Source organism: Macaca mulatta, chromosome 5, assembly GCF_049350105.2.
Source record: "Macaca mulatta isolate MMU2019108-1 chromosome 5, T2T-MMU8v2.0, whole genome shotgun sequence".
NCBI lineage: Eukaryota > Metazoa > Chordata > Mammalia > Primates > Cercopithecidae > Macaca > Macaca mulatta.
Genome location: NC_133410.1, coordinates 118,856,768 through 118,884,020, shown reverse-complemented (window position 1 = coordinate 118,884,020; position 27,253 = coordinate 118,856,768). Strand labels below are relative to the sequence as shown.

At 38.1% G+C, this 27,253-nt stretch overlaps 1 protein-coding gene across 4 annotated transcripts in view; it reads right to left on the bottom strand.

Annotated features, from left to right (window-relative positions):
• Window positions 1–11,014: 11,014 nt before the first annotated feature.
• The window catches only part of SEC24B (SEC24 homolog B, COPII coat complex component), a 106,647-nt gene continuing 90,408 nt past the window's right edge, over window positions 11,015–27,253 (bottom strand). For all 4 annotated transcript variants that reach the window (XM_015139009.3, XM_015139010.3, XM_015139011.3 and 1 more), the window contains 10 exons: window positions 26,589–26,712; window positions 26,030–26,188; window positions 25,079–25,252; window positions 24,075–24,185; window positions 21,060–21,235; window positions 20,009–20,146; window positions 18,787–18,891; window positions 17,849–17,941; window positions 12,921–13,024; window positions 11,015–11,907 (listed from right to left, as the gene is read on the bottom strand). In XM_015139009.3, the coding sequence (XP_014994495.1) occupies window positions 11,793–11,907; window positions 12,921–13,024; window positions 17,849–17,941; window positions 18,787–18,891; window positions 20,009–20,146; window positions 21,060–21,235; window positions 24,075–24,185; window positions 25,079–25,252; window positions 26,030–26,188; window positions 26,589–26,712 (1,299 nt within the window). In that variant the 3' untranslated portion in view covers window positions 11,015–11,792. The remainder of the gene's footprint in view (window positions 11,908–12,920; window positions 13,025–17,848; window positions 17,942–18,786; window positions 18,892–20,008; window positions 20,147–21,059; window positions 21,236–24,074; window positions 24,186–25,078; window positions 25,253–26,029; window positions 26,189–26,588; window positions 26,713–27,253) is intronic.

Sequence of the window (27,253 nt, the reverse complement as noted above, 5' to 3'; positions counted from 1 at the left end):
ATGGAAAACAGTATGGAGATTCCTTAAAGAATTAAAAGTAGATCTACCATTCAATCCCGCAATCCCACTACTGGGTATCTACACAAAGGAAGAAGTCATCATATGAAAAAGACACCTGCACACACGTTTATAGCAGCACAATTTGCAACTGCAAAAATATGGAACAAACCTGAATGCCCATCACCCAATGAGTAAATAAAGAAAATGTGGTATATATATATTTATAACACACACACACACACACAAACACACACACACACCATGGAATACTACTCAGCCATAAAAAGAACAAAATAATGTCCTTTGTAGCAACTTCAATGGAGTTGGGGGCCATCATTCTAAGTGAAGTGACTCCAGAATGGAAAACCAAATATAGTATGTTCTAGCTTATAAGTGGGGGCTAAGCTATGAGGATGCAAAGATGTAAGAATGATATAATGTACTTTGGCAATTCAGGTGGGGGGAAGGTTGGGTGGGGATGAGGGATAAAAGACTACATATTGGGGCCAGGCGAGGTGGCTCATGCCTGTAGTCCTAGCACTTTGGAAGGCCAGGGTGGGTGGATTGCTTGAGGCCGGGAGTTCAAGACCAGCCTGCCCAACATGGTGAAACCCCGTCTCTACTAAAAATACAAAAATTAGCTGGGCGTGGTGGTGTGTGCCTGTAGTCCCAGTTACTCGGGTGCCTGAGGCATGAGAACCACTTCAATCTGGGAGGCAGAGGTTGCAGTGAGCCGAGATTGAGCTACTGCACTCCAGCCTGGGTGACAGAACAAGACTCCAACTCACAAAACAAAAAAACAAAAAACAAAAAACAACAAAAAAAGACTACATATTAGGTACAGTGTATACTACTTGGGTGATGGCGATGGGTGCATCAAAATAGCAGAAATCACCACTAAAGGATTTATCCATGTAACCAAAACCAACTGTACCCCCCAAAACTATTGAAATAAAAATAAAAATTATTTTAAAAATTGAGACTTAAGAATTTTTTTTTTTTAAAGATGAGTTGTGTTCTTACTTTACACAGAACCTAGTGGGGAAGCTTGTTCACCTAGTGAACAAGTAATTAAGTAAAGTGACATAAAGGTTAGAATAGGAAAACTAACTGTAAGGGCATATGGGAATATACAGCAGGGAGACCCCGCCTAGGCTTAGTGGTAAGGGACAGGCTGGCATCAGTATACACTAATAACTGAAGGAGGAAGAGCAGTAAACCAGATAAAAAAAGTAAAGATGAGTTCTTAGCAGGAGGAACACCATGTTTACAGGCTCAGAAGTTTAAGAGGTCATAACCACTATTTTAATAAACAGATAGGTCAAAAGCCTGAGATAGTCTTTTTAGAATAAACCTGATAGCAAAACAAACAAACAAACAAAAAACAAAAACAAAAAACCCACAATTGTGGCTTACTGGTAAGCATCGAGTTTTGAAGTCTGATGGTATGTACATGTAATGAACTAAGACTACTTGCTTCTTTCTGTATACCCATCTGTACTGGAGAGTCTGAAGCAAAAAGTGTAGTTAATACATCGATCACAGTAAACAGTGGAGGAGGCAGCAGCCCACATGATAATATTTTGGTTTTCCATGTCCAGTGTGGAATAATTTCAGTGAAGGTGGAAAGTGATAGGAGGGCAAAGGGCAGGCTCGATGTGGGAGTATTATTACTATTCTTACTGTTGTGCTGTTATTTTGTTAAGACATTGACTGCCATTTATCAAGTATTTACTACAAGCCGGGTGCTGCACAAGAAACTTTACATACTCGTTCCATATAATTCTCACAAAACTCTTACCAAGGAACTATTATTCTCTAGTAGGGATATGAAGGCTCAGAGAAGTTTAGAGACTTGCCCCAGGTCACACAGCTAACAGAGGAACTATAATTCAAATTTTGTTGTTTGGCTTGCAAACCCATATTCTTTCTATTACAGTCAGTCTAACATACTGTGACAGATCTAGTGCTAGAACTGAATTCTTTTTCACTATCAAATGTATTCCCATTATGCCTCTCAGATTGTCTTCTAATTTCCCTTCAGCACAGTATGGAATGTTGGTTGGTTGGCATTCTTTACCTGGTGGGAGATGCAAATCTTACTTTTGAAGAGTTTGAATCATCAGTGATCCATTCTTTTACTAGGCTATTATATTTCATTAACTTTTAGTACTGAACATAGAAGTATTAAGAGGCACTCTGGAAAAATCCTCTAGACATAGTCCTCCTTGCCCAGTTATGTCACAGCAAATCAATTCCTCTTCATAATCCAGACGATTCTCCTTCTGGTTGTTGACAGAAGGAGCCCCAAATGGCTACGTAATACTCATAACTTCCAATACAGTTGGAACGATGCTGTGTCCCTTTGAGAACTAAGCATCTCTCCTTTGTAAACTAAGACCCTAAAATTCGGGGACTATATTAGGGGAATGATTTCACTTTCAATTCTTGATTCTCAGACCTGTGTGTCTGGCTACAGGAGAAAAATGTTGGTTGCTTATTCAAAGCATATACTGTATCCTGTAGGATGATACTCCAACCATCACCATAACTGAGTCTTCAGAAGAACATTCCACCTTTCTGCCAGGTCAGCTGCTTTGGGGGGTCTGTAGTAGTCTGTTCCTGCATTGCTATAAAGAATTACTTGAGACTGGGTAATTTATAAAGAAAAGGCTTAACTGACTCACAATTCCACAGGCTGTACAGGAAGCATGGCTGGGGAGGCCCCAGGAAACGTACAATCATGGCCAAAGGCTAAGCAGAAGCAGGTACGTTTTACATGACCAGAGGAGGAGGAAGAGAAATCAGGGGTAGGTGCTACACACTTTTAATCAACCTGATCTCATGAGAACTCACTATCACAAGAACAGCAAGGGGGAAATCTGCCCCTATGATCCAATCCAATCACCTCACAGCAGGCCCCTCCTCCAACCTTAGGGATTACATGAGATTTGGGCAGGGACACAAATTCAAACCATATCAGGGTGACAGGTTGTAGTAACAGCAGTGAATTCCCATTAACACACTTCTTTTGCTATGAGTTCCTTGATCAGAAGCAATGTTGTGGAGGTCATATGGCAATGATGAAGGCATTCTGTAAGTCCACAGATGGTGGTCGTAGCAGAAACACTGCAACCTGGGCAGGCAAATCCATATCCAGATTGTGCGTCTATTCCATTGAGGACAAATGCTCCATATCAAAGGGGTACAATGTAATCAACATATCAGGTGGCTACCAGTTTTCCCCAAGGAATGATGCCATATTGAGGAATCAAAGTAGGTCTCAGCTGACAACGCTTAGAAATAACAGTGGCAGTAGCCAGATCAGCCTTGGTGAAGGGACATCCATAATATTTAGCCCACACATAGCTTCTATCCTTACAAGTATGGTAACTTTGTACATGAACCATTGAGCAAATGCTGGGGTGGCTACAGAAAGAGGCTCATTTTCACAGGATGGGTCACCTTCTCCACCTGATTGAGATGGACAAATTTTGCTGCAGATGCCCTTTGGGGTACATTGATATGGAACACAACTATCTCATGTGCTGTGTCCATTTCGTGAAGTTCATTCAAATCCCTCTTCTCCAAACCTCCTTGTTCCCAATTTTCTAATCCTGTTCCTGCAAAGACCTTTGTCATCTAGTCATTTGCCATTGCCTATGAAGCTACATAGATCTACATCTTTTGAGATCTACATCTCATAAAGTGTCAATCACTGTACTGCTTGAAGTTTTGCCCACAAAGAGGATTTATTACTAGACTAATACTATAGCAGACCAGTTGATGCCAGCACTTTATCTTAAATTCAGGTTTTAGTTTCTCCCTTAACTGATTATAGGAAAACATCCCCATAAGGCCATAAATGTGAATGCAGGGAAAGGAAGCGGTGTCACGAGTCGGAGCTGCCTGCTCATGCAACTGACTTTAGGATCTGCTGAGCCTGATCCCTTATATACTAATGTTAAGCTGCCACTTAACAATAGATCGCTACTGTGCATATTCACTCCTACTGCTTGGTTCACACTGGTCAGCATAGATCCCAAGGACATTCGACATCCTATACTAGACAGCTCAATAACAATCTAAGAGCTACTCTCACAAAGGTAAGTTTTGTTTTTTGTTTTTTCTTTTGCAGAAGAGGTCATGGCTCTGCTCTAAAACCCTAGAGAAGTCTGACTCTCCGGTTGAGGCTTGTTATGGCATTTGTATTTGCCACAGACCCTGCCGAGTTGGATCTGCTGCGTCAATAAAGCCCAAGTGGCAAAACAGTTTGCACTGAAGTCTGAGTTGATGTAGAGCCTTCTTTTGCTCTAACCACACCTCAGATTGGCAGCCTTACAAGTTACTTGGTTATGGAGTACAGTAGCACACTGAAATGTTGTATACATAGCTTCCAAAAAAAAAAGCCACCAAGCATCGTGCCTCACATTGTGGAAAGTGGCACAGGGAGCAGCAACTTGTCTTCTATATTAGTGGGGATCTTGCAACATGCTCCAGACCACTGAAACTCAACTTCAGAGGTGGTATACTCCTGAATTTTCATAAGGTTTATTATCCATCTTCTGGCACCATTCTCATTCTATGCCAGATTTTCTTTCAATTTCTATCTAGTGTATTATAGTATGTTTCTCCTCTTATCCAACTGAAACTGTCTTTATTTTTATTCACAGGTCTTTGATGCATTTTCTCTCTAGCTTGGCATAACATTGGTTCTGCTGGACACAGTGGCTCACACCTGTAATCTCAGGGCTTTGGGAGGCTGAGATGGAAGGATCGCTTGAGCCCAGATGTTCAATATTAGCCTGGGCAACATAGCAATATCTTGTCTCTACAAAAAAATAATTAGCCAGGCATGGTAGTACATGCCTATAGTCCTAGCTGCTCAGGAGACTGAAGCAGGAGGATCCCTTGAGCCCAGGAATTTGAAGCTGCAGTAAGCTATGATCATACCACTGTACTCTAGCCTAGCAAGACCCTGTCTCTAAGGGGGAAAAACTGGTTCAACAAACATTTACTAAATGCCTACTGTATGTCAGGTATAGGGGGCACTATGACTAAGAGAACCTGGTTCCCACGTTTGAGAGAAAATGTCAATTGTAACACAGTCTGATGGGGGCTATAGTAGAGATGAGAATGTGTTATGGATACACGCAAGAGATTTAACCCAGATGAGAGAGCCATCAGGAGAGGCTGCCAGGATGTAATGATCCCTAGGCTGAATTCTGAAGGATGAGGAGGAGGAAGTGCTAAGAAAGCCAGGAAGGGAATGAAAGACAGGGTTTTCCAAGCAGGGGAGCAGCATTTGCAAAGCCTGGATGTGAACAAAGAACAGGCCCTATAATGATGTACATTTACCTTCTTTTCCTTTCAAAGTTATTCTTCTGGTTACTACTCATTCTCCACCCCAATTTTGTCCTCACTCCTCACAGATTATGACCCAAAAGAGTGCCATAAATGCTATGAAGACAATTTAGGTTCATTACATTTTTGGTAAAAACCTTTTGAAAGACCACTTTTTGCTTGTGAACACAGTATTCAGGGTCCTAGTTATTAAATACAGCTTTAAATTTTGACCTTTCTTGTTTAAACATCTATTCATCCATTTCTCCATTTACCTCTATTATTCCTAACTCTGAACATAATTACTTACCAGCTTTTGATAACTAATAGGAGACAGGCTAGAGAAACAGTCATCTTCCATTCTATTAGAATTTTTCTGGTTCCATAGGAAGTGCATGTAATAGGCATTTTCTATTGTTACTATGCAAGTCATAAGACCTAAGCCCCAAAGAAGCACAATTTGAAAGAAATCGACTACAGGGGAAAAAGATCCATAAAAACTTTCATTAAAAATGGGAAAAAGTCCTCCTAACTGGTATAATGTTTTACAGATTTCCCAAGGGTCACTGTGAAATGACTCCACTATAAGAAAGGCTAATAAGCTTTTCCAGTTTTTCAATTAAATTAAATGTGTTTCTGCCATGTATCCTGTCTTGGGAAGAGTACCTGGGGATATGTGAAGTGGGATAAGAAGTTTAAAGAAAATCCAAAATACAATCCCTGCTCTAAAGCAAATTCCTAAGTAATAAAGACTTGAGAGGAACATATAGAAATTGCTTGTTTATTTTTAAAGAGAATGAGCTTAAACATACGATTTAATATTATAAAACAATATCCTACTAAGTTAAAAAGAACCCAGTTATAATATGGCAGTTGGCTTAATTCTATATACAAGTTATTTAAATTAGCACATATTCACTGGCTACATCATCGAAATGTTATAAGCAATATAGAGGGGTATGTATTTTTAGCAATGAAAGCATATTATTCTACCAAAAATATTTAAAACTCAGTTATAGAAAACTAGAAAAATATAGTGAAATATGCATATATACATCATTATACACAAATCAAATAATCTATAGCAATCTCAATGGTTATCAAGCTAAAATAATACATATCTGAAATGCAAAAATAGCAGAAAAACCATGAATACCTCCCAACAGGATGATACATTCATAAGAAAATGCTTGAGTACTGACTGTAGGATAGTTTCTGTCAGTTGTCTGACCTGCTGTGTGACAACACCTGTATAAACACTTTTGTGCATTATTGCAAAATTATAAACCTTGTACAGGAACCAGGCATCTTATAAGTAGAGTCCTAAAAACTCTAATAAAACATTGATTTTCATTTGTGGAAACACATTTTAGTGGTCTTTAGTAATTTACTTATTAGTAAGTAATAACATTACTAGTAAGTAATTACTTTTAAGTAATGCTCATTGGTCCAAAAATGAAAATCCACAGAACTGTGCATTGTTTACTAAAGGAAACAAAAAAAAATTTTAATTTTTGGATCTGCCCATGTCTAATCTGAAGGCAATGAATACATTAATAGCTTCTATGTCCCCTGATTATGATTACCTTCTCCACTTAAACCAAGTACACATACATACTTCCCACCCACTTGTTTTATATTAAGTACTAGTTCTTACAGTTATTATAACAATGCAGGCGGGAGGAGGATACCAATTTTCTGGTTGATACAGAGCCTGTCTCTAAATTCAGAGGCAAAAGATGAATGAATTATGTAGTATCTCCTATTTTTGTTTTTCAGGTTTCACGTGCCAAAGCTTGAGTGTTCTTAATTTTTTCTTTAAAAATTTGTTTTTTTTTTCCTTTGAGACAGAGTCTTGCTCTGTCATCCAGGCTGGATTACAATGGTGCAACTGTAGCTCACTGCAGCCTCAAACTCCTGGGCTCAAGTAATCCTCTCACCTCAGGCTCCCAGGCAGCTAGGACTACAGGCACATACCACCACAACTGGCTAATTTTTTATTTTTATTTTTTATGGAGATGGGGTCTTGCTATGCCGCCAAGGATGGTCTCAAACTCCTGGCCTCAAGAGATCCTCCCACCTCGACCTGCCAAAGTGTTGGGATTACAAGCGTGAGCCATCACACCCGGCTGAGTGTTCATTTTTTTCATAACTCGTCTTCTTTCAGTAAGTTTTAGTTTTCTCTAGATAACGTCCGCAATGTTATTTTCAACTTTGTTGTGAGTTTTCATCTTTTCCTATGTCTTCAAAAGTATTTTAGTGAGAAGATATTTAGAAGAGGAGGGCTCACGGTTTATTTAATATAACACTTTGCTAATATGTGCATTTCCTAGCCTCACAAGTTGAATACGTAACAGTCAAATCCCCAAATAGCTATCAAATAGCATTTGCCACACACATATATACATATTAATGTATGAATACTTTTAATAATTAATGTATGCATTTTAATGTATCTCTCGCCAGGTCCCTAATCAGGTAGTGAATATGAATTGAGGTATCCAAAAAGCTCTCCCAGGAAATTCTGATCTGATCCCTACCACTAACACTAAGAACCACTATCTGTTTTTAGTTAGTTGAAAAAGCAGCTCACAGAATTCCTGACAATCTTACCCCTTGATCTCACCCAACACTCCCTGCCTCACAAAGCAAATGGCCAAAAGACGGCAATGAGAATGAATTATCCACTTCCCATCAGGATTACTCTTCTCATGACTATATTTTGGTTTATGTCAGTCTCCACACACGCTAACTGAAACCTGGCTGTCTTGAGATATTATCTTCCTCCAAACCTGTCAAAGGATGGCTGTGTTTGATGCTAAACCCCGGGCAGGCATCCCTCAACTCCTCTGTAGGCATCTGGATTATTCTTCCTCCTTGCCTACCTCACGCCCTCAGCATATCCCCTTGCCACTCCTCCTTATTGCAATCATTTACAGTCCCCGTGTCCCCAGGATTATTCCTGTCATTTTTGGGGGGAAAATTTTAATAATCAAATAGATGATCCATTTGAAACCCTGAGCTCTAAGTTCTCACATCCCTACCTCTAGTTATCTTTAATAACATCTCAACCACTTATTCCCCTTAGTCTTGTCGTTATCTAAACTTCCCCCAAATCTCAATTCCAAGCTTTTCATATCCTAACCACTATATCTTATCTTGCCAACTCATTCTTTCTGACATCTATACTCTTAAAAGCTCTTTAACCTCAATGGGACCTCCAAACAACTAAGCCCGCTACCCATCACTACCCATCTCTATCCAGCACCCATTTTGTGCTCTTGTAGCTTAAATGAGAGTCACTCCCTTGTATACATTCTAAATTCCCTTGCTCCTCCTCTATTCCTTGTATCCAACTGTGGTTAAACCCAACTTTCTACCAAGCAATGAATATAGCTAGAGGAAAGAGGTACAGTTATGCTTATTAGTTTCATTTTAAAGTTCGACTCACAGCCCAAGATGGGCCCTCACAATCCTACTACATACCACTGGTAAATTCAACATCTTACTCTCCTAGACTATTTTGCAAAACCTCTAACCCTCTTACCCCTTTTCAGCTGATAATTCTGCTGCTTCTTTCACAGAGAAAAGAGCAATCAGAAGGTAACTTCTGCATTCATCTACCACAAAGTTCTCCTATTTGGACAGCTCTTGTTCCAGGTATCTATGTGGCTTCAGCTCTCTGCTCAACTCTCATCTTCTTAAAAGAGCCTTTCCTGGTCACTATCAAAAACAGTATTTTCCATCTCCTTTCTGAGCTTTATTTTTCTTCATAACATTCATCATACTTACATAGAATTATACATCACACTTACAAATTATATAAAATGATTTTTGCCTCTCCCCAGTCTTCTATGTTCTCACTTTAGAGTATAAGCTTTGTGGAAGTGAGGATTTTATTTTGTGCCTGGAACAATATCTGGCAAGCACTAAATGCTTATAAAGATTATTGAATGAGTGACAAAATATTCAAAGACAAAAGATTTTTGTCTTTTATAAAGAAGAATTATACTTTTTAGGGTGAAATTGAAGTACTTAGTTGCCCTTACAGTACTATAGTTTCTCTTTTTTTTTTTGAGTTGGAGTCTGGCTCTCGCCCGGCTGGAGTACAGTGGTACAATCTCGGCTCACTGCAACCTCTGCCTCCCAGGTTCAAGTGATTCTTCTGCCTCAGCCTCCCGAATAGGTGGGACTGCAGGCAGGCACCACCATGCCTGGGTTAGTTTCTCTTAATGTTCAGATTCTCTCTTGCTGGAGGCAGCATGGTATAGGGACAAGTATGGACCTGTGGGTGGGGGGTGGGGTGGGAGTAGGTTGTGGGTAGGGAGAACATTTGGATTTTTACTATTAGCATTGTCACTAATTAGTAAGTAAAGTCATTTAGGGTGAGTCATTTAACCTCTAACTTCCATCAGGGAATGTGAGAGTACTTTTTTTTTCCCAAAGAAATGAGATCCACGAAAGCACAAAACCAGTAAAAATAAACCACTACACACACAGCAAGTCTTTCTCTTTTCTTTTTTTGAAAGATTCCTTTTTTTTTTTTTTTTTGAGACAGGGCCTCACTCTATTGCCCAGACTGAGTGTGGTGGTGTGGTCAGAGTTCACTGCAGCCTTGACCTCCTCAGCTCAGGATGTCCTCCTACCTTAGCCTCCTGAGTAGGTGGGACTACAGATGCACACGATCCCTGGCTAATTTTTTTGTATTTTTGTAGAGACACGGTTTCCCCCATGTTGCCCAGGCTGGTCTCTAACCCCTGGGCTCAAGTCATCCGCTCACTTTGGCCCCTCAAAGTGCTAGGATTATAGGTATGAGCCACCAAGCCTGGCAAAGTCTTTTTCCTTCCAAAGTTTGTTGATGGGGACTTTCATAGTGTACAGAATAAAATTTACATCACATAATCTAATGGATCCTTAACAGTTTTTTATAGCAAACAAGTTGACACTGAATGAAAGGTTTCTGGATCAGACGAAAATCACTTTCAAAATTCAAGATGGCAATCTTAAAGTCAATTAAATAAATGGGATAGTCACATGTGTTACTAAAATTTTCTTGCTGTAAGTGTGCAGGCAAAAACATCTAATATAAATGAGAAAGACAATTTAAGATTATACTTACTAATTAAGAGTATTTTTGAAAGTAGCACCATTTGTTTTAGAATACAAACAGAATAAGTACTTGGTAATGTCCACAGACTAATGAAAATGTATTGATTCATATATATTACTTTTTTCTTTCTTTTTGATACGGAGTCTCACTCTGTTGCCCAGGCTGGAGTGCAGTGGCGTGATCTTGGCTCACCGCAACCTCAGCCTCCAGGTTCAACCGATTCTCCTGCTTCACTCAGGGGAGTAGCTGGGATTACAGGTGCCTGCCACCACATTTGGCTAATTTTGGTATTTTTAGCAGAGATGGGGTTTCACCATGTTGGCCAGGCAGGTTATGAACTCCTGACCTCAAGTGATCTGCCCGCCTTGGCCTCCCAAAGTGCTGGGATTACAGGCATAAGCCACCATGCCTGGCCTGATTCACATATATTACTAACTGAAATGCAGTATCACTGCACTTCCCCAATTAGTAAATTCAATACATTCTGTATATAAAAAAATCCACCAATCCCCACAAAAAACCAACCAAACAAAAACCCCAAAAAATCACCAAACCATACTGTCAAGTGAAATAGTTTTAATTAGTAGGCTGATCATAAATAAATCCACATAAAAGATTTAACAGAATTACAAATAGTTTTGTGTTCCTTTGTGGACTCAATTCATAATACGCATTAGTCAACCTCATTCTCTAACTGTGACAAAAAGAGTTGTCATCCAACAATGCAGCACAGTTTAAGCAATTCATATTCTATAGTTACATTTTTACATTTTTTTTACAAATGTAACATTTATGTACATTATATATAGATTTTTTCTATAGTTCATGTACTGAAACTCTATTGTTTTTACAGGGAAAATGTTGAATTCATTTAATGAATAAGAAACATTCCTTGTTAAAAAGTAATTCATATAAACAAATAACATGGTACCACTGCCTTTTGGCATCTCTTGCCAGAGTTCGAGTCCAGAAATGTTATATTAATTATAAGAAAAAAGAATTTATCTAATTTTACATTATGACATATCATTCCACATAGCTACATAAATTTGCCAGCTTGCAATGAACAGAGCACTGTACTGCCATACTACTGGAAATGTGTAGAAACCAATTCAAAATATACTTGGTGAAACAGCATCATCGTTACCATTAATTTGAGTTGAAAAAGATCTGTCAAGTTCTTTCTTCCCCTTTACTTTTTACCAAAGCCTCAGACAGAGTGCTGTGCGTTGCATCTTGTATTAACAAATGCCTTCATTCCAAATTTCCCATGTGCTTCTCTGACAGATTATGCTTTACCTAGGTTATAGATCTTTTTCTTATTCAATTTTATTCTACTTCACTTACAAATCTGCTGTTGAACATGAAGCAAAAATTCATAGTAAGAAAATGCAGCTTCTGTCCGGTCTTCAATCAAATGCTGAAAAAATTCTGCTTTGGCAGGACTCTCATCTCTGGAAGAAAGAAAAGGGCATTTGTCTAAACCTATTTAAAAGCCCTGATTTCACCACTTTGCAATCTATCTCATAAAATTACACTTGTATCTTGTATATTTATACAAATAAAAGTGCTTATTTCTAAAAAGAGTAACTGTATATTTTAAAAATTACTGGGCTGGGTATGGTAGCTCACACCTATAATCGCAGCACTTTAAGAGGCTAAGGTGAGAGGACTGCTTGAGCCTAGGAGTTCAAGACCAGACTGGGCAAAATAGAAAGAGCCCCACCACTAAAAAAAAAAAAAAAAAAAAAAAAAAATTAAAAATTGGCTGGGTGTGGTATCTCACGCCTGTAATCCCAGCACTTTGAGAGGCCGAGGCGGGTGGATGACCTGAGGTGAGGAGTTCGAGACCAGCCTGGTGAAACCCTGGTCATGGTGTTTCACCAATGGTGAAACCCTATCTCTACTAACCAACATGGTGAAACCCTGTCTCTACTAAAAATACAAAAATTAGCTGGGCGTGGTGGTGGCTGCCTGTAATCCCAGCTACTTGGGAGGCTGAGGCAGGAGAATCGCTTGAATACAGGACACAGAGGTTGCAGTAGGCTGAGATCACGCCATTGCACTCCAGCCCGGATGACAAGAGTGAAACTTCGTCTCAAAAAAATAAAAAAGAAAAATGAACAATTAGCCAGGTGTGGAGGGAAGTGCCTGCAGTCCCAGCTACTTGGGAGTCTGAGTTGGGAGGATTACTCGAGCATGGGAGGTCCAGGCTGCAGTGAACCGTGATGGTAGCAGCCCTGCACTCCAGCCTGAGTGACAGAGACTCTATCTCAAATTAAATAAAAATTAAAAATTACTAATATATGGAGATGTCAGAAAATGGAATACAGGGGATATAAATCAAGTAACAACATTTTACCACCAGAATATATTTCGATACTATTTAAAGTTTGTTTTGAAGACAAGCAATTCCACAGACTACATAGGAAAGACAACTTCACAATTAAGTTAAAGAAGTACTTACTTTACTATGTGAAGGATTGGACTTAATGGTCTGCTGTCTCTAAGCCAAGTTATGAAAGATCTGGCTCTTTCCGATGAAAGTGTATCTAGCTCTGGAAGATGTGTCTGGTAAAAGAAATACAATTAGGAAACTATTTCCTTTCTCATAGACTTCAGCAGTATTAGAACAAAATCATGATTCCTACTATCACCCCCAACTGCCAGCACTCTTATTTCTTGGCTTCAACAGCAGCAACTACACAAATTATTTAAACTGTTGAAAAATCTGTTTATATTTTTCTGGATAAGTCAATAAAATATGTGCAATGATACGTCACTGACATTTTAACTGACTATATTTTTCTTGCTAAGTCAATAAAACATAAATGATTCGCATGTCACCAGTATTGTGTGGCGCCTTTATGCTTCTTCCAGAGGACATGTTCAAATGAAGGGGGATACCATTAAATTCCAAATTCCCTTAGCAATTATATATTATATCCTATTCTAAAATTAGCCATTCTGGGAGAATTTCACGTTTCCTTTAATTTAAAGGCAAAGAATTTTAAAGTACAGTGTGGATATGTAAATATATTTTAAAACTATATGCAAGACTATTTTAAAAGGACCTAAAAGTCTATTTTTTTATACACATACATACATAAGAAGGTAAGATTTACTTTTCTTTTTCAAAGTCAACTGTAAATTAAATAGTAAATTAACAGTAAATTAAATAATTCAAGAATGTAGTATATAACAATTTAAATAGACAAGTTTGGAATAATTATGTTTGTAATTCCTGTCAATATTTTAAAAACCATTTCCATTTTGATGCGAATTTTTTCAGCTGTTTTCTAAATTATTACTAAGTATACAAACACAGTTTTGAAAATACAAATGGGGATCATATCATGAATACTATTCACTTCAGGCTGTATCCTTCTTCTTCTTTTTCTTTTTAAGAGATGGGGTCTTGCTACGTCACCCAGACTGGAGTGCAATGGCTGTACACAAGTGCAGTCATAGTACACTACAGCTTTGAACTCCTGGGCTCAAGCAATCCTCCTGCCTCAGCCTCCTAGCCTCCCAAGTAGCTGGGACCACAGGTGCATGGCACAGTGCGCCAGACTGTATTCTTTTTAATAAATGCACAGCTATTATTTAATACTACAGCATGTGTGTATATATGCCTATTTCCATGAATACATCTACAGGATATATTCTTTGCAGAATAATTTACTGTGTCATAAAGAACATGATTTTAACAGACATTGTCAAATTGCCCTCTAAAAAGGTTACATAAGTACTATATATTCCAGTCAATAGTGCTCAACAGTGTCCATTGCCCTGTGCTGTCTACATGATTGTCTATTATCAAATTTTAAAATTTCTGACAATCTGGTAAATGAAAGAAATGCTATATTACTATTTTTTCCCTAATTATGAGTGAGATTATTGTTTCATATGACCTCTACTTTATTTTTCCTTTATGAATTTCCTGTTAAAATCCTGTACCCAGTTTTCTTTGGAGGAGGTCGAAAGGAAGGAAGTAGGTCTTCTTAAAGATTTGTAAGAGAACTTTTCATAGAGAAGTTAGCCCTTTTTCAGTCTTATGAGTTACAGATAATCTTAAGATTTTGTTGTTTGTATTTTGGCTTTATTTATTTATTGTTACCAAATAGAAATGTTTTATATTTGTGCTTTCAGATGTATTTATCTTTTGAATCACCGACTTACAAAGGCCTTGCCCATTTTAATATTATTAAAAAAAAAAATTCGGCAGGTGCAGTGGCTCATGCCTGTAATCCTAGCACTTTGGGAGGCTAAGGCTGGGGGATCACAAGGTGAGGAGATTGAGACCATCCTTGCTAATACCGTGAAACCCCAACTCTACTAAAAATATAAACAATTAGCCGGGCATGGTGGCAGGCGCCTGTAGTCCCAGCTACTGGGGAGGCTGAGGCAGGAGAATGGCGTGAACCCGAGAGGCGGAGCTTGCAGTGAGCTGAGATTGCGCCACTGCACACCAGCCTGAGCGACAGAGCAAGACTCCATCTCCAAAACAAAACAAAACAAAAATTCACAAATATTTCTTCTAGTGATCTGCATGGTTTCCTTTTTTACATTTAAATGTTTAATCCATTTGAAAGTCATTTTGATATAAGGAATAAAGTAAATATCGTCTTGTTTTTTCCTTAATGACTAATCAGTGGTCCCAAGATTATTTTTCTAATATTCCATTTCCCCACAGTAATTTAAATTCAATCTTTACCACACTGTATTTTTCATTAATTAGACCTGTTTCTGAACTCTATTCTGTTCCACTGATCTGTTTACTGTGCCAGTATCATGGTACTTAAATAACTACAGCTTTAGAATAAGGTTTACTATTTTACTTAGAATTTATTTTTCATATATTTCCCCCTTTGCTGACATTATTCTCCCTTTTTGTTTCCTTATTATCCTCGTTTGTTGAGTTTCAACAATGAACTCTTGGATTATTTGTCAATTAAAAAAAAAAAAATCAAACAATGACAGACTGTAATAAGGATTACACTGAATTTATATTAATTTCAGGAAAAAGGATATATTTACATTATCTAACAATAAGGTAGGCCAGCTTTCCCTTTCAATTAATTAATTATACAAATCTGTTTTCAGAATCATATTTCCTTAGTATTGGTTAGCATACATTCAGTAAAATCCTACTGAAAAATTTGTGTTTAGTATAAGCAAAGTAACTTTTTTTTTTTTTTTTTTTTTTCTGAGACAGAATCTCGCTCTGTCGCCCAGGCTGGAGTGCAGTGGTGCGATCTCGGCTTACTGCAAGCTCCGCCTCCCGTGTTCAGGCCATTCTTCTGCCTCAGCTTCCCTAAGAGCTGGGACTACAGGCACCTGCCACCACGCCCAGCTTTTTTTTTTTTTTTGTATTTTTAGTAGAGATGGGGTTTTACTGTGTTAGCCAGGATGGTCTCGATCTCCTGACCTCGTGATCTGCCTGCCTCAGCCTCCCAAAGTGCTGGGATTACAGACATGAGCCACCGCACCCAACCACCTTTTTTTTTTTTCCCAGACGGAGTCTTGCTCTGTCGCTAAGGCTGGAGTGCAGTGGTGCAATCTCGGCTCATTGCAACCTCTGCCTCCCGGGTTCAAGTGGTTCTCCTACCTCAGCCTCCCAAGTAGCTGGGACTACTGGCACCCACCACCACACTCGGCTAATTTTTTTTGTATTTTTTAATAGAAACGGGGTTTCACCATGTTGGCCAGGATGGTCTCGATCTCTTGACCTCGTGATCCACCCGCCTTGGCTTCCCAAAGTGCTGGGATTACAGGTGTGAGCCACTGTGTCCGGCCCAGCAAAATAATTTAAATCCAAAGTTAAAGTTGTTGGAAAACAGTTTGGCAGTTCCTCAAAGAGTTAAACATAGAGTTATCATGTGACCCAGTAATTCTAATCCTAGGGATATGCCCAAGAGAACTGAAAACATATGTTCACACAAAAACTCGTACACAAGCATTCATAGTAGCCCTATTCACAATAGCCCCAAAGTAGAAACAACTGAAATATCCATCAATGGATGAGTGGATGATCAAAATGTGGTATGTCCGTACAATGGACTATTTTTCAGCCATAAAAAAGAACACACTGGTCAAGCACTGTGGCTCACACCTGTAATCCCAGCACTCTGGGAAGCCAAGGCAGGAGGACTGCTTGAGCCCAGGAGTTCAAGACCAGCCTGGGCAACACAGGGATACCCCATCTCTACAAAAAAAAGTTTTAAAATTAGCCAAGTGTGGTGGCACACTCCCGCGGTCCTGGCTACTCAGGAGGCTGAGGTAAGAGAACTTTTTATAGAGAAGTTAGCCCGTTTTCAGTCTTATGAGTTACAGATAATCTTAAGATTTTGTTGTTTGCATTTTGGCGTTATTTATTTATTTTTACCAAATAGAAATGTTTTGTATTTGTGCTTTCAGATTTATTGATCTTTTGAATCACTGACTCACACATAAAGGCCTTACCCATTTTAATTTTTTTTTTTTTCAGATGGAGTCTTGTTCTGTCGCCCAGGCTGGACTGCAGTGGCGCGATCTTGGCTCACTGCAAGCTCCGCCTCCCGAGTTCACGCCATTCTCCTGCCTCGGCCTCCCGAGTAGCTGGGACTACACGCGCCTGCCACCGTGCCCGGCTAATTTTTTTGTATTTTTAGTAGAGACAGGGTTTCACCGTGTTAGCCAGGATGGTCTCTATCTCCTGCCCTTGTGATCTGCCGGCCTCAGCCTCCCAAAGTGCTGGGATTACAGGCATGAGCCACCGTGCCCGGCCTGTTTTAATACTATCAAAAAAAATTTTCACAAATATTTCTCCTAGTGATCTGCATGGTTTCCTTTCTTACGTTTAAATGTTTGATCCATCTGAAAGTTATTTTGATATAAGTACTATTGATTCCTACTCAGGAGGCTGAAGTGGGAGGACCACTTAAGTCTGGGAGGTCGAGGCTGTAGTGAGCCATTATTGAGCCACTGCACTACAATCTGGGTGACAAAGCATGACTCTGTCTAGAAAAATAAATAAATAAACAAACAAACAAACTACTAATACAAGATACAACATGAATGAATCTTAAAAACATTACAGAAAGTGAAATAAGTCAAATACAAAAGGCCACGTATTACCATTTATATAATAGATCCAGAACAGGCAAACCCAGAGATAGAAAGTAGGTTACTAGTTGCCTGGGGACAAGGATAGGGAAGAACTGGGAGATATGGGGTTCTTTTAGGGTGATAGAAATGTTCTGAAATTAAATAACGGTAATGGTTGTAAAACACTGTGTAATACCAAAAACCACTGAACTGTACATTTTTAAATGGTGAATATTACATGAATTTTACATCAATGAAAAAAAAAATGAGCAAACAAAAAGTTATAGGTGTATAAAATCTACTGACCATTTTCTGTGGTATTGATGCAAAATTAGGATATCCAAGCACATCCTCTATGAAGTTATTGTCACAGCCTTTCCCAACCCAAATGTAGAAAACCTAAAAACAAAAAGCAACAAAATATTAAAACTCCCTAACAGTCAAAAGAATTCATTTTAGCTAATGTTCTCAAACCTATCACCTCAAATAAGGTAGGAACAAACAAGAGTAAAAAGGAAATCTATAACTGTTACATTGTGAATCTGTATGTAAGAATCCAGAGTGGTTCACATCTTCTTTGATTAAATGTTAAGGCTTCCCATAAAATATATTTTACCTTTTGCAGTTATTTTCCCAATAGAAATATAATCCTTTAATCAGTATAACTGACTCACTGTATTTCCCATCCACTATTTCATTACTGTCTGTGTATTTTCGCTCATGCATTTCTCCCTCTTCTGTGGCTATCCAAATCCTTCTTCTGCTCATAAGTTATCATTTTGAAGCCATCTTAACCATTCTGACACCCTTCAACAACTACCCCTGCCCAGTGATTTCTCTTGAACTCCTAATCATTAATTAGGTTTCTGACAATGGATGTAAGTTGAACTAGATAAACTCTTGAAATACTTTTAAATTCTAGACTCTAGATGGCAAAGTTCCTGAAGATAGGAATTTACCTGATTAGTTCTCTTCATCAAGTATACATAATTCATGACGGTAAATTTTATTAAAATGTATTACTCTATCAGTATTATTAATACAAGTATCAACATCAGTATAAAATGAAGTCCAAATAGAAAAGTTTAAAGTAAATTGACCTCTAGTGCCAGTTACCAATTTCAGCTCCTAATCCTAATGCACCTTTCACTGCCTGCTCTGTGATAACAGCTGTACCCTAGAAGTGTTTCTTTATTTCTGGTCAGCTCAAACAGTGTTAAGCTTTGCCAGTAGAGGGTGCTTACAGAGCCACAGTCCATAAGGAAAGCACCTTCTCTTGTCAGCTTCTCTGCAGACAATTTTTGAAGAGGTGGCTGTGGTACAACCCTGTCATTAACATGTATTGCACCCTGAAAAGAAAAAGACAGAATGTGAATGAGATTACATTACTATCATCGCAGTTTGGGGGCCAATGGTCACTAACCCTTTATGAAGCACTGGAAAATAACACTTCTGAGTTTGCATGATATAAAAAATACTGATTATATGCTACCACCTTGGCTGTAGAATCAACACACTCAAATGTATTCAAATTTAAAAAGTAAAAACATGAATACATAAAATGATCAGTCACATTCCCTTCCCTTTTAAGGTGGGGTCATAATATATTACAAGTATGACTATTGGCTCTGATGCATAGCCAGCTACTTTTTAACATTTCTTTGGCAACATAACATTATGTTTGGAATTAATACTAATTCCAAAGAATACAGTTTTCACACGGGGAAGATAAAAGACACTACATATTTGCACATTAAAATTATTATTGGATACCAGATTTGGTTTACTATATAATCACAATTGCAAATGATCTGATCAAAAGCAGTCAGTATTGGCCAGGCACGGTGGCTCATGCCTGTAAACCCAGCACTTTGGGAGGCCGAGACGGGCAGATCACTTGAGGTCAGGAGTTTGAGACCACCCTGGCCAATATGGTGAAACCCTGACTCTACTAAATGTACAAAAATTAGCCAGGCGTGGTGGCATGTGCCTGTAATCCCAGCTACTTGGGAGGCTGAAGCAGGAGAACTGCTTGAACCTAGAAGGCAGGAGCTGCAGTGAGCCGAGATTGCACCACTGCACTCCAGCCTGGGCAACAGAGCAAGATTCTGTCTTTAAAATAAAATTTAAAAAAAAGGAAAAAAAGAGAAGCGGTCAACATCTACCAAATATAAATGGAAATGTCCACTCTACAACTTAGGTTTGTAATACATATTATAACCAAACCTACAAGACAAATTACTTCCAATGTGAAACTATTTTTTAAAACTCCTTAACCACTGATGGTATCTGAGAGTCCTGCCTTCCAATCAGATCCACAGCCAGTGTCCTTCTTTAATGTATTACTACAAGGGGGAAAAGAGTTAAAAAGAAAAACCAGTTGATAGTATATTGTCATCTTAGCTGTAGAACAACACACTCAAATATATTCAAATTGAAAAATTTCAAATGCACTAAAATGCATACCTCATCTGTCAGTCTGTCTATCCTGTATAAGTTGGGATGAATCATTCTCATTAGATGAACAAGTGGCTGAGACTTTATCTGACACATGGCGTATACACGATCATCCAGCCGTGTGCTTGTACCCGTTCTAAATGCTTTCTACAAGGAAAAAGATAAATGTTTTCAAGTAAAATACAAATATGGTAGACAAATATAAAAACAAATATACACTATCAATCATGGAAAAAGCATGACCTTTAAATCAGACAGACCTGGATTCAATTCTCAGCTCTGACATTTAACAGGTATGTGATGCTGGAGCAAGTTACCTAGCTCCCTTGAGATATATTGTCATCATGAGAAAAACAGGGAAAATAATATCTCTTTAGGTTGTTGAAAGGATTAAATAAAATGATGCATTGACACCTTTTATGGTGCCAGAGACATGGAAAGATGCTTGATAAATATTAGTTCCTGTCCTTAAAGAGTCTCTTTCCAGAAGGACATATTAAGAGTGAGCTATGACTGCACCGTTATGCAAACTGCTCACACACATTAAAGAAGAGAAAATATGGTTTCACTAAAGTCATCATGTATTTGTATATCTTCATTTTCCACTGATCTTTTTCTTTTTCTTTTTTTTTTTTTTTCAGTCGCCCAGGCTAGAGTGCAGTGGCGTGATCTTGGCTCACTGCAACCTCTGCCTCCTAGGTTCGAGCAATTCTCCTGACTCAGCCTCCAGAGTAGCTGGGATTACAGGCACGTGCCACCACGCCCAGCTAATTTTTGTATTTTGGGTAGAGAAGGGGTTTGACTATGTTGGCCAGGCTGGTTGCAAACTCCTGACATCAGCTGATCCGCACACCTAGGCCTCCCAAAGTGCTGGGATTAGAGGCGTGAGCCACTATGCACGGCCCCATTGATCTTTTTCTATTCTTCAAAACCCTTTCAATGCCAAAGTGAATAATCCTCTAGTTTATTAGAAAACGACAACCTAGATTTCCTTTCTTCATATAAATATCTGAGAATTTTAAAAAACAATATTAAATATACCAATGTATAAAAAAGCTACCTGTTTGAGAAGGGCCAAAACATAGAGAGGAAACAACTTGAGGGAGCTGGGTGCCATCAATGCAGAGTGCTGTAAATTTGAGACAGTTGAGCCATATGCAGACAATGAGTCCACTACAGCATTCACTAAGGCATCTCTTGCATCTGATAGACTTGATGAAATGGACCGATCCACAGCTATAAAGCAACCAAAGTGAAAGGTATTTTAACCATTAGACTCCAATGGGCACTATAAGAGAGAAAATTGATATGCATTATTTAAGAAACAAAATTCAGCTAAGTTTTTAGGATAGAAAAATGTATTTCATCTGCTCCCTCATTTCAAGTGTTTTCTTATACATCTTTTTCTGAAATAAATGTGACAATCAGAACAAGTCTAGATTCTTTTGGACATTTTTGTTTTAATCTCTTAAGTCTAAAAACATTTAGCCAGCCTGGGCATGGTGGCTCATGCCTATAATCCAAGCACTTTGGGAGGCCAAGGTGGGAGGATCACTTGAGACCAGGAGTTCAAGACCAGATTAGGCAACATAGTGAGACCTTGTCTCTACAAAAAATAAAAAAATTAGCTGGGCACAGTGGCATGTGCCTGCAGTCCCAGCTATTTGGGAGGCTGAAGTAGGAGGATTGCTTGAGCCTGGGAGGTCAAAGCTGCAGTAACCTGTGATTGTGGCATTGCACTCCAGCATGGGCAACAGAGCAAGGCCCTGTCTAAAAACAAAACAAAACAAAAAAACCCCAAAACATGTAGCCCCTGTTGACATTAATGAAATATATATTTACCATTTACTTATGAAAAAGTCTTGGAAAGGTTTCCATTACTCAAATGCCAAGTCACATGTATCATTTTTTTCTGCTCAACCAATGTAATTTCTGCAATCTGAATTATACCTTGTGATCCTCTACAATTTTTGTAAAGCATTCCAAGCCAACGAATTTTGTGAAAGGGAAAAATAAACACAAGTTTTCATGCAGCCACTGAAGAGACAGATAATGTGAAACTTATTTTTCTACAATAATATATTCTATTAAAATAGGGATAACCTATAATATATATGCCCAACCACTAAAATTAAAATTATATTAAAAAACAATTGGTTATGGCATAATTAATTCAAAATCCATATATAAAATTATACTTTAAAAATATGAATCCTGAGGTTTGGGGTACAAATTATCCCATCGTAACAAACCTGCATATCCCTGAATCAAAAACAAAAGTTAAAATTAAGAAAGAAATCTGATATACAAGCTTTTGATTTTAGTTAAATATTTAAGAGAATCTGATTAAATCCTTCTTCCCCCCCAGCCACCAAGACAGAGTCTCCCTTTGTTTCCCAGGCTGGAGTGCAGTGGTGCGATCTTGGCTCATTGCAACCTCTGCCTCCTGGGTTCAACAGATTCTCCTGCCTCAGCCTCCTGAGTAGCTAGGACCACATGTGTGCACCACCATACCCAGCTAATTTTTGTATTTTTAATACAGACAGGGTCTCACCCCATTGACCAGTCTGGTCTTGAACTCCTGAAGTCAAGTGATCCTACTGCTTCAGCCTCCCAAAGTGCTGGGATTACAGGCATGAGCCACTACGCCCGGACTGATTAAATGCTTCTGTTATTTAAAAAAATTTGGATCCTTTAGTAAATGCTATAATTTTTCCCAAATTAGTATTAATGACTCTCTTTCCCTAGGACTGCATGGGAAATAGCAAGGCTTGTTTCATGTCTGAGTTCATCTACAAAGCAAATTCATTGAAAACATTTAAGTGCTATGTTAATTCTCAAAAGGATTTTTTTAGACTTACATATAATTAAGTACCGTTCTGAAGTGGTTATGTGTCAAATGCGTAGCCATGTAATCTCTACCACAATCAGGATACACAATAGTTCCATCACTCCAAAATTATCCCCTTACACTTGCCCCTTTGTAGTAAAACCCTCCCTTGGCCTCAACCCCGATTATTCACCATTTGCTAATTTTCCCTTTTCTTGAATGTCATATATATGGAATCATTTGTATGCAGCTTTTTTTTTTTTTTTTTTTTTTTAGATGGAGTCTCACTCTGTCACTGAGGCAGGAGTACAGTGGCGCGACCTCGGCTCACTGCAACCTCCGCCTCCTGGGTTCAAGGGATTTTCCTGCCTCAGCCTCCTCCCAAGTAGTTGGGATTACAGGCGTGCAGCACCACACCCAGCTAATATTTTTCTTGTATTTTTAGTAGAGACAGGGTGTCACCATGTTGGCCAGGCTGGTCTTGAACTCCTGACCTCAAGTGATCTGCCCACCTCGGCTTCCCAAAGTGTTGGGATTACAGGCGTGAGCCACCACACCCGGCCTATGCAGCTTTTTGAGTCCAGCTTCTTTCATTCAGCACAATGTCTCTGAGATGCATCCATGTTTGTTTAAGTACTGACAGTTCATTCCTTTTTATTGCTGAATTATATTTGATTGTATGATTGTACCGTGGTTTGTGCATACATTATTTGAAAGACATTTCAGTTTTTTACCACATTTTTAGAGATTATGAATTCTCTCAAAGATTCTGAAAGTAAGATTAAGCAAGAAATGTGAGGACAGTCCGATTCACATTGCAGTAAATAAAAATGTAAAACATATGCTTTTTAAGTAAGAGAAAACCCTAGCTTCAGTTTCTTTCTTTCTTTCTTTCTTTTTTTTTGAGATAGAGTCTCGCTCTGTTGCCCAGGCTGGAGTGGAGTGACGCGGTCTTGGCTCACTGCAACTTCCGCCTCCCTGGTTCAACGAATTCTCCTGTCTCAGTCTCCTAAGAAGTTGGGATTACAGGCACCTGTCACCACGCCCGGCTAATTTTTCGTATTTTTAATAGAGACAGGGCTTCACCATGTTGGCCAGGCTGGTCTCAAACTCCTGACCTCATGATCCGCCCGCCTCGGCCTCCCAAAATATTGGGATTACAGGCATGAGGCCACTGCCCCCAGCCAAGCTTCAGTTTTCAAGACAGAAAAATACATTTCACCTGTTCCTTCAATTTTTACTCACCCATGTTTGCCAGAAGGCAGATGGCAGCTTGTACATCCACTCCCGCATATACATCTGCTAGTGAACTTACCACTGGCAAACAAAGTGTATGTACTCTAATTCTCCGCTCACCTAAAAAAAAAGTCATTGAAAATACATTAGATCAAAAAGGAAATAAAGCAAACAAGTCGAATATTTTCTTTTTTTTTTTTTTTTTGAGACAGAGTCTTGCTCTGTCTCTTAGGCTGGAGTGCAATGCTGTGATCGCAGCTCACTGCAACCTGTCTCCGGGTTCAAGTGATTCTCCTGCCTCAGCCTCCCAAGTAGCTGGGATTACAGGTGCCCGCCACCATGCCCAGCTAATTTTTGTATTTTTAGTAGAGACGGGGTTTCACCAGTTGGCCGGGTTGGACTTGAACTCCTGACTTCAGGTGATCCACCCACCTTGGCCTACCAAAGTTCTGGGATTACAGGCGTGAACCACCGCCATGCCCGGCCACAAGTCGAATTTTTATTCAAGTTATTGTTTTGGCTAGATTATGTCACCAACAGGATTTTGAGATGTAAAAACAAAGTTTTACAATTAACATTTTTAAAAGAAAATTAAACACCCTCCAAATCTGCAGAGTATGAACATACGCTATATCACTCATTCTAAATTATATCCCAGAGTAAAATATCAGAAAACTTAACTGTCAAGTAACAAATGAAGACCTTAATTGCTAAACAGTTTTTTACTTTATGGAGCAAGAAATAATACAAAGAATGGCATAGCTGGATTTAACATGAATTGTTTTGAAACAAGATTCTAGGAATATAAGTCTTCCATAAATTAAAAAAGTGTACTATTTAAAGACTCAAAAGTGAGAGTAAAAAAAGAAAGAAAATAACAACATATGTTTGATTAATACAAATTCCATTACTTCCCACTGTGTATTCTTTCTTTTTCCCCACTCCACCAAAGGCCATGTGAAAGGAGGGGAGAATTACTGCTGCAGACTATATTTCATTTCTGTTAACATTACCTTTGCTTGATGTATATAATAGGGCTGTTTGAAAACATACTAAGGAAGTATCTGTTAAACTTTCTTCAATTGACAACTGCACTGCAAATCCAGCATCAGGATTGATGTTGGCAAGGGATAACAAATCAGTAGAACGGACAAAGAAGTTACCGTGAAAAGTGTGCATTGAAAGACCTAAAAAAGAGAAAATGATACAAAAAAATGAAGTTAACAATAATATCTTCACCTCAACCTAAAGTTACTTTTTAAAGTCAAAGATGTTTATGATTTTGAATCAAAGGATAACTGGGGAGTAAGGTTCAAGTGTAGACAGAGTTTCTAAAATATCAATTCAAAAAAACCAGTGGACATTATATAAAAGGCAGACTATACATTTCAGTTGTATTGACACCTAACCTTATTTACATTTTCTCACATGTGACTTGAAGTCAGACATAATCTGACTAAACATTTGTTTAATTTGCAAAATTAAACAAATGAGGGTTTAATTTGTAAAACAAATGAGGGTTTTACAAAACAAATTTTGTAAATTAAACAAATGAGGGTTACTATATAACTCAGCCTAGGTTTAAAATAAAGGATTAAAACAAATATTCACATAAAACCAAGGAAGTGTACATTAAATGATTATGAAGGCAAAGACCCTTCATTTGACAATTCTTATTTAAGATCTTCCCTATTCCTCTAATTCTCCTTCTAAAATCATTTCTAATATATGCTTTCCCTTAGGTTCTTCTGAGTAAACCAAACATTACTTTTGTCTACTTATTCAAGTTATTTTTAAAAATTGGGCAAGGATTATTCAATAACTATTATCTATTTAAAATATGGTATGGCTAACCAGATCAAACAGTCTTCCGTAATGAACAGTCAGAGGTAGTCAATACATGGAATGTTCACTGACTTTGATACAAGTATTTAATATAAAGTGTAAGTTTTACAACTTCATACCTTTAGTACACCTTATTCTCATAACAGCTTCAAACCCAATTTTTCTTGTGAGATACCGTTTTAGGTCTTTTTGTAACTTTTCTGCTTGTGAAGGATTGTGAGTATAGTGGAATGATGGATAATAATAGATGCACCCTGCAGAATACTTGGACATGCAAGCTTTAGAGAGAAATACAAGAAGTATTAGTCACAGAAATAATATTCTACTTGTCCAACAGTAGTACAGATTCACATTATGAAGAAATCTAAGTCACGAGAAAACCTAAGACATCAAAATAGGAACATACAAATCTGAGAAAACAGTAATATTTATAAAATATATGATAAAGTTTACTGTTGAGCAGAATGGTAAGGGAATCATGCTATATAAACAAAATACTAGTGACATTTTATATTTGTATAGTGCTTTAAACTTTACTGGTAGTTTTCATAGATATTGTCTATCTAATGCACATGTCTTTCTCCCTAAAATATTGAGAATGCTTACTGAAGAGTTTAGATTTAAGTATGCATTAAAAACGTTTATTTAAACAAATGTACACATGATGACTTTCCTTACCTAGCGAAGCAAGATCAGAATACTGTGAACTTAAAAGGAACAAATCCACTGCAGTTTGCTGTCCTGAGCAATCTAATGCAAGCTTCTTATAAAAATCAGTTGCGGGGCCAAGATGTTGTACCACCTAAGTCAACAGATCATAAAGTAAGAGCTAGAAATCTTTATGCTCATGTTTTCATGTCACTTTTATAATAAAAAGGATGTCCTCTGCCTCCCTACCAAACTAAGGAGTTTTTTAAATGTCTAGGCATTTGGTGCAGATTTCCTATGATAATAACAATGATAGATAATCTTTATAAAAAAACACTTATATGCCACCACTAAGATGTTTCACACAAATTAAATAATTTTCATAACACATCTCATATGGTTTTTATTATCTACATTTTCAGATGAAGAAACTGAGGCGATAACTAATTAAGTAACTTGACCAAGATTATATAGATATAGAGGGGTGGATATTGGAATATAAACCCAAGAAATCTGGCTGCAGAATGAGTGCTGTTAACCATTATTAAATATTGTTACATAACTTAAGAGTAAAAGATTAAGGAAGGTGTTTCTTTTTGGTATAAGAAGACTTGAGCTGAGAAGGTGACACTAGAGAGAGTCTCCAAGTTCTTAATCACCATGCAATATTTCCTAACAAAATGTTTCAATCCTCT